The sequence below is a fragment of the Odontomachus brunneus genome, unplaced genomic scaffold (assembly GCF_010583005.1).
Source record: "Odontomachus brunneus isolate Ranch 3 - 2012 unplaced genomic scaffold, Obru_v1 Obru_scaffold_006, whole genome shotgun sequence".
In the NCBI taxonomy this organism is placed as follows: Eukaryota; Metazoa; Arthropoda; class Insecta; order Hymenoptera; family Formicidae; genus Odontomachus; species Odontomachus brunneus.
In genome coordinates, this window is record NW_022639456.1 from 252056 (window position 1) to 263220 (window position 11165).

The 11165-nt window shown below is 41.1% G+C and overlaps 2 protein-coding genes across 3 annotated transcripts; one reads left to right on the forward strand and one right to left on the reverse strand.

Moving 5' to 3' along the window:
* Positions 1–3838: 3838 nt before the first annotated feature.
* On the forward strand, positions 3839–7793 carry LOC116853778 (probable glutamate receptor). Its single transcript, XM_032834973.1, has 8 exons — positions 3839–4037; positions 4169–4519; positions 4651–4766; positions 5619–5789; positions 6367–6620; positions 6798–7006; positions 7111–7385; positions 7568–7793. The coding sequence occupies exons 2-8, from the start codon at positions 4184–4186 to the stop codon at positions 7764–7766; spliced, it is 1560 nt and encodes a 519-aa protein (XP_032690864.1). The 5' UTR covers positions 3839–4037; positions 4169–4183; the 3' UTR covers positions 7767–7793.
* LOC116853754 (dynactin subunit 5) lies at positions 5825–10081 on the reverse strand. 2 transcript variants are annotated; one of them, XM_032834956.1, is made up of 5 exons: positions 9914–10081; positions 9221–9408; positions 8719–8830; positions 8411–8646; positions 5825–6630 (listed from the first exon to the last, which is right to left on the reverse strand). In XM_032834956.1, exons 1-4 carry the CDS (start codon positions 9959–9961, stop codon positions 8449–8451), a joined length of 546 nt encoding a protein of 181 aa, XP_032690847.1. In that variant the 5' UTR covers positions 9962–10081; the 3' UTR covers positions 5825–6630; positions 8411–8448. The 2 variants fall into 2 exon arrangements, with proteins under 2 accessions (XP_032690847.1, XP_032690840.1); XM_032834949.1 differs by lacking the exon at positions 5825–6630 and having other exon boundaries at positions 7387–8646; positions 9914–10076.
* Between the last annotated feature and the right edge of the window lie 1084 nt (positions 10082–11165).

Genomic DNA, 11165 nt, shown 5'->3' on the forward strand with positions numbered 1-11165 from the left:
CCACGAATTACGGTTTGAACTGCTTGACCATCCACCTTACTCACCAGATCTAGCCCCAAGCGACTTCTTTTTGTTCCCTCATCTAAAAATTGCGCTCGGAGGACAGAGATTTTCGTCAAATGAAGAGGCAATCACCTTCGTGAACAATTATTTTGCAGAGAAAAACGCCGAGTACTATTTCGACGGGTTACAGAGATGGGAGCATCGCTGGGAGAAGTGTGTAGATTTACAAGGAGACTATGTTGAAAAATAAAAAACAATTTTCAGAAAAAATGACTTGTATCTTTGTTAGGTCGGAAACTTTTCAGACCACCCTCGTATATAAACGCGTCTCACGCGATTCCATGTAACAAAATATCTTATTTCATTAGCCCGACCTGTCTGCGACAGGTGAAGTTGCCTTCCCCTCTCCCACTTGATTCCAGATCTAGATAAGAGCAAGTTCTTCAAATATACTAACGTCGAATCAGTTAAGTAGCTGATTTCTTAAGCAAAATAATCATACACTACAACTAGGTAATACTCTTAAAAAATATTTCAGTTGAAGACACAATTCCTATTTAGAAATAGGAATATAATTTTATTATTATTTTACGTATATCTAACAGAAAATATTCTTTGCTATAGCGCCAAAGTTCAAATTTATGTATATAAAATAGAATGTCTATATATTTCCCTATATATTCCAAAATCATTGACCAACCTGGACCAAATTTTACATAGTTGATCTTTAGGACCCTGCGGAAAATATAGGTCCAAGCAACGCCGGATAGTTTAAGCCAGTAGCTAATAAATTTAGCTTCGATAGCAACGACATCAGCTGTTCCTATTTCAGTGACATATCTTAGCTGCCACAACTATATTTTAGGGATTAATCTTTTTCCTGCGTGCAAAAAGACAATAATTCTCCGCGTGAATCGAGTCGTGCGTTTCGCGGACTCATCAATGGTCGTTACTCGGTACGATAATAAAACCGGCTCGTGAATCTTCTTTCGTGGATTCACGTGACGATTAATCCCGAACGCATGTGCAGGTGAATCAAGTGCGAATGTACGACGCCACGGCTACGCTTTATGTTTGCTCATGTTCCGATAACGAACTCGTGAGTAAGCGGCGATAAGGAAGCGACGGGAGGCTCGACTCACGTGTCAATCACTAGCTAATCACGCGAGCTGCCAATGGGAGCAACCAACGAGACAAGAATTTCCATTCCTGTCAGCTTTACTCTCTTCAATTCAAATTGAAGAATATCCACGGGTATTCTCGTCGTCTGTTACAAAACACGAAAGGCAACTTATTTTTCCTTTTGAATTTTATGTATATTCACATTTGCGTTTTTATGCAAAAGAGCCCGCATTCGCGTCGCGGTATTCTCGATACATAAAATGAAAATAAGATTACATAGCGGCGCAATTGTTGCAGATTTGAAGACCGATTCGGCGGCATAGATTTCTTTATTATTCGTTCGCATTTTTTCTACATATTTTACTATTATCGTGCATTTACTATATATGTGCATCGCATGATCGCTGATCTATTCGCGTTGAGACTCTTCTATGATGATGGTCACAATGCCGATCGTGCATATCGCAAGCGATATACGCTGGTGGCGAACGCTGTGTACGCTGTCTTATTTGAATTGTCGCTACGCGACAATTCGCCCGCTAATCATGGCGCTGCGCTTAATTGCCGGTACGTGCCGCGTGATCTTCTCGCGAACACGTTCCGTGCGAACGAGATATTCGAGAGGAGCGGTTCGTTTTTTCTCTCGATTGCCTTCCAACGCGCAGTCTGTCGGAGATTACTCGATTCAATTTGTGATTCATCGGCAGGTTCCGGTGGAGCATAATTAAGTCAAGACGTCGGTTGATTTAGCGCTCGAGTCTCGTAGACATTTAATTTGCGTGGCACTCGCTTCTTCCCACATGCGAGAGACGAATTAAGATAAGTACAGGTGTACGTTTACATGCGTTGCGTCGCGTCGCGAATATAACGACACAATTCGCAATTAACAAACAGACTCGCGATTAAGCGACAGACGCCCAATACTCGATAAAAGATTAAGTCACGAACATGCTGAATGCACATGCGATCGTTGCGAAAGTTTTCAGAACAGATTGCACGTGCTCATTGTATCTTTATCATTTTACGATCGCATTTACGGCGACAGGTGTGTACGACAAGCGATTAATGGCGCAGAATGGTACCTACAGTCATTTCATCGTCAAGAACAAGTCTTCGTTAATTCTCGGTATACCCATCAGAGTCCATGGAATCTGATTTCAGGAGGGCTAAAAATATTTACTTTCCTAAATTAAAAGCCTAATTAATTTTTCTGTCTGTCATTCCTTAAGTTGATTTAACGCGTCACGTTGTGTCTAGTGCGTCTTTGCTTTCTTAAAATGAATCAGTGAAAATATGTCTGACTGAATCAGCCAAAGAAATTATTTCATCGATATTCAGTGAGTATTCGCTGATTTTCAGTGGAAACACTTACTACTCTGTCTTATTTCTCGCTGATTTTCATCAGTGGAAGTTTTATTGCAAAGTCTGTAATACACAAATTTATACGTGACTTTCTACGTTCGTGGTACGACGTAATTAATGGCTTTCGTGCAATTTGATGACACTGTCTACGTTTGTAAAATATATAAATAACGATAATGTTTGCTGATCCCTTTAGCGAGATTTTACTGATTGCAGTGCTATACTTTTAACTGAACTATCACTTATAAGTATAGCGTCATTTCAGTGAAGAACATACTGACTGTACTTTGAAGAATGTTTCATCGTAATAAGCTCGATCGATTCAATATAAATAATCGCGCGTCAACGTGATAATTACCGAACAGTGCGTGAAATCTACGGTTCAAGGTGAAGCTTTGTTTTGCGATAAGATGACACGATAGATAATCTTCCCGAAAAAAAAACGGTAACAGCGGCACGCTGGATATCCAATTTGCAGATGCGATTCTTCACAGAAGAAAACGCGCTCTCTAATTTCTTACTCCATCATTATCATGTCGAATCGCGTATTCGAGGGCGGTCCTCGTGAAAGCATTCGTGAGAACAAGAAAAGCTGACGGAAAATATGGTACAACTCAAGAAGGACACGCTCGCGATAGATAATCCGTTGATGGACTATCTATTACGTCCACTCATCGTTCCGTCGAGTGCCACGCTAAATATTTCATGAATCGTAACGGTGCTCGTTACCTTGATTGCTCCATGCTGTATTCTTGTTTCGTTTAGTGAGCGATTCTACGAAAAGGCGCACAATTATTTGTTATATATGCGGAGAGATTACGGCTCTCGCAGGAAATGATCGATACTATCGACGATCCTGCAGGATTAAATCGTCGCAGTCGCTTGGCGGTGACAAGAGCGCTCAGGATGATACTCTTGTTCGCGCTGTGCACGATCGCATTGTCACTGGGCGAACACGCGACCGCGTCGTCTCGTGTAGACGACGTTATCGTGAGATTTATCGTCAACGCGACGCCCGTTTTGTTCTCACCTTCGAGAGTCTCTCTGCAACTGTGCATTAACGATGGCAAGATTTTTCGTGCTTTACGTGTTGTATCGTTGTACGCGCGCGCAAAATAGAGAGCTGAACGGAATTTTCAGCGACGACCAATGGCAAACAATCGTTATGATATGATGAGGAAAAATGACGAATTATCTTGTAGTTGCAAATGCAAGATATTGAACTTTGTTCATAGATTACGCGGGGAATTTTCAAATTTTGTTGTCCAATGCAATAAAATCTTAATTTTGATCCATGTATTAAGCACGAAGCTTTCAAATTCATATCGTGGCAATAACAGCTCCGTGTTGTTTCATTAATAATCGAAGGATTTAACCTCCCTTCAGATGACGCGGTTCAGTTATCGAGAAAATTATCGAGATATCGCCTGGTTCACGGCATCCGTAACTTATACGAGAAATTCGATCGACGAGTTTACGACAATTTGGAACATCGGAATTTATACGTGCTAGATCTGGACTGCGATTACGCGATCGAGGTTTTACGACAGGTACCGAGTTTTCTCGTAGACGATCCACGGGCATGCATTAGACGCGATATAGATAATCCAATAAATCCGAAACGATGCTCTTACATCTTCCCGTATTAATGCTCCGCTTATCCGAAAATACGTATTCCAAGGCGCATTCCAAGAAGATGTTCGTCGCTCCAGCTAAGTGGATGTTGCTGCAAGATCGAAGGACTACGATCGACGCCGACGATAATCAAACCATTTCAACCTACGACGACTCCGTGTTGGAGATATTCGAAAGTTTGGCGGTATATCCCGACAGCGACGTGATTCTCGCGCGGAGACTCGACGGCGACTTTCTCGAACTCACGTCTGTATACCGGCCGAGTCCGCAGCGAGGTGTGATATGGGAAAATCGTGGGAACTGGACGATCGAGAACGGACTACTAATGAGGACTTTCGATGTAGCTTCGGTTCGAAGACGGAATCTACATCAAACGGAGCTTAAATCTTGTCTCGTGGTACCTTCAACGCATATTCGTGTTGTTCACTCGTGAGATTCGGAATGCGCTCTCGATAAGACGTCGATTTTGCTTTTTAAATTGACATTGCACACGAATCAGTTCTACTCCGAGACTATTCGCAATTGCAGATCACCGATCCTGACACGATCGATCATCTGACCGACTTTGAGAAGAAGACTGTGGATCCTGTCACGAAAGCCACCTACCCTTGGATATTACATTTGGCAAATCGGATGAATGCGACGTAAGTTTATTTTGCGGTCATTGCGCTCGTCACCCAGATAAATCAATGTCGTTGGAGCATCGATGAAGTACGCGGCAATATCCGATATTCCAGTAAATTATCTTTCGAAAATCTCTCAATCGAGAAAGCAAGTTACGCAGCAATGCAACAAGCTTATCTCAACGAGGACGTGACGATGTAAATTGTCTGACCGAGAAACGGGGCGTGATTTTTAAATTAGAAACACACGTGTTTTTTGACATGCTGACATGTTGACAGCTCAGTTTGTTGCATAAATCTTTTAATGTACGATCGCGACTCATGGGATAAATTGAACTGCTGATCAGCATGCACGTAAGAAGATATGAAATTGTACATCATGTGATTCTAACTTTAGACTCATGAATGAAGACCGAAACATTCAATTAAATGAACGCATACCGCACCCATGAGTGTCGCGTAATTCCCAGACACGCGCGACAATATCTAATCAATTTTTCACACAATACGAGTTTTCTCAAATTCGTGAGCACAACGAAAAATATCACGATACAATCTATCAATTGTTCTCTCTCTCTCTTTCACGATGATATCGAGAGAAATTCATATCAGCGAGGATTCGAATAATCTTAATTTATTGATATCGCCAAGTTGACGTACAGTCATGAGCAAAAAGATTGACAAATATATTTTGTGTAAGTTTGAAAATGTATTCAGTTTATCCAATGAGAGAATTCTTCTATTAGAAAACTAATTCTTTCATTGTGGACGAACGGAATACACATTCCGAAAGTTACATAAAGTTACATAAAGTATACTCGTCAATCTCACCGTCCACGAGTGCACTTGAAACTTTTATCTCACACTCGACAGGGTAAGTTTCAACATTACGGACAGTTGGGGATATCGCGGAGAGAATGGCTCTTGGAGTGGAATGATCGGGATGTTGGAACGACGCGAGATCGATATCGGCGGCACCACCACGTTCTTCATTCCACAACGCATCGGCGTTGTACAATACATCCAGTTGTACACACGTACCAAGTAAAATAAGCAAATAGCTATTTCTACACGGAAAGAATATTATAGTTTTTTTTTTATTCATACAAATTCTTTTCAATCTTACCATATTTTCAGTAGCCCAGAAACAGACTATTAATAAGCTCTAGAGAACATAGTAAATTTCGCTAGGAACATGATAAGTGTTTTAATAGCACATTTCAACTCCTAAAATTTAAGTATAAAGTATAAATATATAAAATAGTGAATTACTGCAGAATGTCGATTCTTTGATTACAAAATCTTCTAGTAATTTTAACTAGAAAATTCTCTCCATATGTATTGACAAAAAATTCATTTGTGGGATATAACATTTATTCACAGAAATCAATTTTATTTAATATAAACAAACTTTATATCCCACAAATAAATCTTCAAGTATTTTTTTCTCAATGTATAGTTACTTTCAGCATCTCTCATATTAAAGACAAAAGCAGGAACGAAGTAATTTCATTAAAAACTGTCGTTTTTAATCGTTTGTTCGATTATCTTGTTGTATTGATATCTTTCTTGTTGTATAGTTAATGGACAAGCACGTTATACGTGGAAAAAATTTGCGCAGGTCGGCTTTCGTGTTTCGACGGCCGTTGCTGTCAACTGTGAAAAATATATTTGCTTTACCTTTCCAACAAAACGTATGGATAGCGATCGCCGTGTTCCTCTTCTTGGTCTTTTGTTTGCTGTACCTATCGATGAAATGGGAGCATTTCCGAGGCGCTTCGCAAAAATCGGCGAAATACTGGAGCCAATTCAATTCTGGCAAGCCGACGATCGGCGATAATTTTCTCGTTCTTCTGGGCGCGTTTGCTCAACAAGGTAGGTGAATCTATAAGGTGAATTTTTAATAATTCTCTAGAAGAACTCGTCGACTAGAAGAGTTAAGCAGAAAAAGTCAAATCAATTCTCGAACTTGTAAATTGAAATATTTGCGAGCACGCAAATTACTTTCGGATGTCTTGATGATAAACTAAAAGAATATCTGTGCATCCGCAGGATATGCTTACGAGCCGTACAAGGTCTCCACTCGGATCGTTACTTTTATGCTACTGGTGGCATCTCTTAGCCTCTATGCAGCTTACACAGCAAATATCGTGGGTCTACTGCAGTCTACAACGGATTCCATTCAAACTATCCCGGATCTCCTGCACAGTCCTTTGAAGATGGCTGCGCAGGACGTCGTGTACAATCGTTACTACTTTAAGGTTGGTAAATCGCACACGCGCGCAACTTTCACGTAATACGATAATTGAGTTTATAAGCAACGCGTGAAAGAATTGCGGAAAATAAACGCACGTTGAAATCGTAGGCTTTTCAAGATCCCGTCAGGAAGGCGATTTTGGAGCAGAGGATTGAGCCAAAAGGACGCAAGCCCAACTGGATGACTATGGAAGAAGGCGTACGTCGCATAAGAAACGAGCTATTCGCATTCCATGGCGAGACCGGTGCCGTGTACCAACTCATGCAAGACACATACTTGGAGGAGGAGAAATGCGGCATCACTCAGATCGATTACTTGAACGTTCTCGACCCGTTGCTTGCGATACAAATGCAATCGCCTTACTTGGAGATAATCAAGAATGGGTAAACGACTCAGCTGAATTTATTTCGGTGAATTAATGCGAAAACCCGCAATCGCGCGAGCCGAGAGAATATTAGAGACGCGATTTCGTAAACAAACGTACGGATTTCGCTAACGCGTGAGTACTCGGTCACACGCTACAATTATTTATTGTCGCGAACATTTAACGTTGGCACGCTTTCAGAGCGTTGAAACTGCGAGAATATGGACTCAAGCAACGCGAAGAGTATCGCTTGTACACGGAGAAGCCGGTGTGCACGAGTGAGACGAGTTTCATCACCATCGGCTTTACAGAATGTTACTTTGCGCTGGTCATAATGGGTTACGGGATACTGCTCGCCGTGGTCATCTTTGCGCTCGAGCTGCTGTGGCACAAGAAGTAAGGATCCGAGGGTGACGGAAACTTGGCGAGTACATGGACTTTGTGCCGTATCTCGCGCTATTACACCGCGTTTTCTTTTGAAGGAAAAACATGCGCAAAACGCCGAAAGAAACGGTCGCGGAAACGACGGACGCGGAAACAACGGACGCAGAAACACCGAGCGCAGAAGCCATCGAGTACCTCGACTAAGTGTCCTGCGGAAACGTAAAATCTGCACAAAAAAAAGAGAAAAAACCCACTAGAAGCACCCGACCTATCGAGCTTATTCGCCGCGAAGCAAAAGACGCGAACGAAACAAACTTTATTATCCCACTGAGCGCAGTTTCCGCATTTTCGTGACAAGGACGAGAGTCGACCGCGAATTTAATGTAGTGCTTTAACGTAGTGCAAAACAATCGTTACTGGAAAGTACATTATATATTGTTCTTTTGAAACACGCAAATATTTGTAAGTAGGCGATCTCGATAAGACTATTGTCGTTTTCAATGTGGCTTCGTTTTTGACGAAGTCTGCTGCAATGAAAATAAATTGCGGACAAAACGCAACAAAGAAACGTTTCCTTCGAAGAGTGTAATACTGTGTATACGCGCACTTGGCTTTGACAAAAAGTCACACAACGTATATAGAATCGTACGGTGAATAAACCTTAAGCTAAAGCGAAGTATCAGCATGGGGCGCGCTGGTTAGACACGCGCTGGTAAGAAATGCTCGTAATAGTTTTTTGTGAAGTCCGTCATGAGATCCACCGTGCACTCGGGCAGCTCCTCGACGCACGTCGCCGGGCTGCCGGCGAAACGAGTGAAAGACGGCACGATAGTCTCCGGTGGCACGACCGCGCCGTCCTCGATGTAGCAACAGTCTTTGAGAACAGACCGCCTACCCTGTAGCGTGACAATTTCATGAGCAACCAAACCCTCGTGCTCGCGTCGAATCTGAGGTCATTGTTTACGTACGATTATGGCGTTCTTCCCTATGTAAACGTAAGAGCCGACCAGCGCGGCGTTCACCACCGCCCGCTCCCCCACGAACACGTGATTGCCCATCGAAAGAGGAAAGAAGGCCACCCTGATCAACAATTTTGTGTTGCATCATAACAAGACAAGATGCGCGCTTAGAGTTAATGCTTAGAGATACAAGAGATTCGGTTGAACTAACCAAATATTTGATGAAATATGAACCAAAACTTGCAAGTGTTCAAGTTAAACCAGGGATCTTATTCGGTTAATCAGAAAACATGTTAACGAATTCTCATGGTTCGATCATATATTTCACCAGATATTTCGTTCATCCAATCAAATTTATTTTTGTGATTTGGAGGTCGCTCCGCTTGTTACGCTGCGAGCAATTATATAACTTTTAGCACATTGGTCGGCGCGGTGACGCACCTCGAAATATTGGTCCAATAAACAGAGATGTTGCGAACAGAGATAGTGCAATTAATTAAATTCGACTCACCCTCTGCTGAACTTCTTGAAAGGTGGCCGAATGACCGCGTTCTTGCTGATGATACAATAGCGACCGGTCCTGACATTCGCCAGGTCGCCTCTGATAATAGCGTCGGATTGCACTATCACTTTACCGTGCAGTACAATGTTCTGAGAGCCGCACAAGACTGTCAATCTGCTCACCTTGTTCCCTGAGGCCTGAAATGTCACAAGTGAGAGATCAGGTTCTTTCCTTTTTTTTAATACTCTTTACGACTAAATCGCTGTGCTTTTAGTCTCCCCTCTGGAATAATATGGTTTTATGGCATATTGTTTCTACTTTTTAACTCTCGATTTTTACTAATTAACTTGTCCTAAATCCTAAATTTGTTCAACTATATTTTTCACTCATATGTGCTCGCTTATATACTTAAAAAAATTATGAATAATTCTCATAGAATCTCCCAGTCCCTTTTTCTTATTTCTCTGTTCTTAAAGTGAGGTTAGGTTAGGTTGAGTTCGGTTTGATTATGTTATATATCAGACACGTTCCGGACGCGTTCGTGGGTATAAATTGTAATGACTGCAATTCATCAATTCGCTATTGTCAGCCCCCGTTTGGACAATATTTTGCGTGTCCCTTTCAACTATTTGGATAATCAACAAATGTCTCGTCGATGTCGTTACTACTGATACGGCACTCGCAACTTTAGCTATCTATTACCGTCTCAACGTATTCTGCTTTGTTATAATAAATGTCCTGTGGCTCCATTCTCGTACAATCTTTGTGCAATAATATCGTTATATGTTTAAATTATCGTAAACAAACAGCACTTAGATCGAACGTCACTCGCGAGCGGCCATCTGTCACGCAGCTTCGATCAGCTGATGCAGCGGGTGCCAGCGAACACGCATCATGCTGCCATCTGTCGGCAGATTCATGTATCAACATGCGCGGCGCGGCAAAGATAATTGTGTGCGCAACACTCGACAGATGATAAGTCTTTCGATATATAAATACTTGATAAAATAAAAAAACATTTTTGTACTTTATAAAGAAGAAAAGTAAACTAAATAATAGTCTTTCTATTATAATATGTGGAACCAACGATACAATTTATATAACTTTTACAGTTTATCGCTAGCAAATATTAAGTTCTCGAATGCTATTAATCTTTTTCACAATCGTTTCGAGTATGTGCAAGATTTGCATGACGCAATTATTGTGCCAGAATACGCGCAAACGATTACAACAGCGATAAGAAAATGTCCAAGTCTTGTGTCTCAGGCGTGATCGATTTTTTGGCCACAGTTATACAAGAATGATTCACACTTATAAAATTACGATTCTTGAGTTTTTGTTACCAATGGACAGTCTTTACATCCTTCTACATAAGACAAGAAAAACCCAAATCTTGTGGGCGTCTGACTAATTAAAAAAATAGTTTTTATTTTCTACTAATTGCGTCACACACACACACATACACACACACACACACACACACACACACATACACACATTTTCTGTTAATTGCGTCCATTTATTTTCAGAGTTAAGCTTGTCAATGAATATCGTTAAAGAGAAGAAAATTGACTATGCTTGACTTCTTGAACAATTGCGACGAACCTCAGTGTTATCTCTGTTTTTTAAATTATATATCAAATTTTCATCTTCATTTTTTTCGAAAAATACTTCATGTGGGCTGTATTATTCTTGCATAACTATGGCCAATTAATCTATAAGGTTGTTAATTGGTTTCGTCGATCAAATCCTCTTTTTCCAGCCGAGGTTTTGAGACTGATCCAAAGATTACTTGCATAAAGTATTGTTTCATAAAGTCCGACATACCAAAGGACATAAAATCTTAATTAACGTAAAAAAGATCAAAGGCGGTATATAATGACGCGGCGGATGCAAATGAGATCGACACGGAAGTCCCAAAGTCAATTATGCCGGTTAACATCGTCGAGTATCT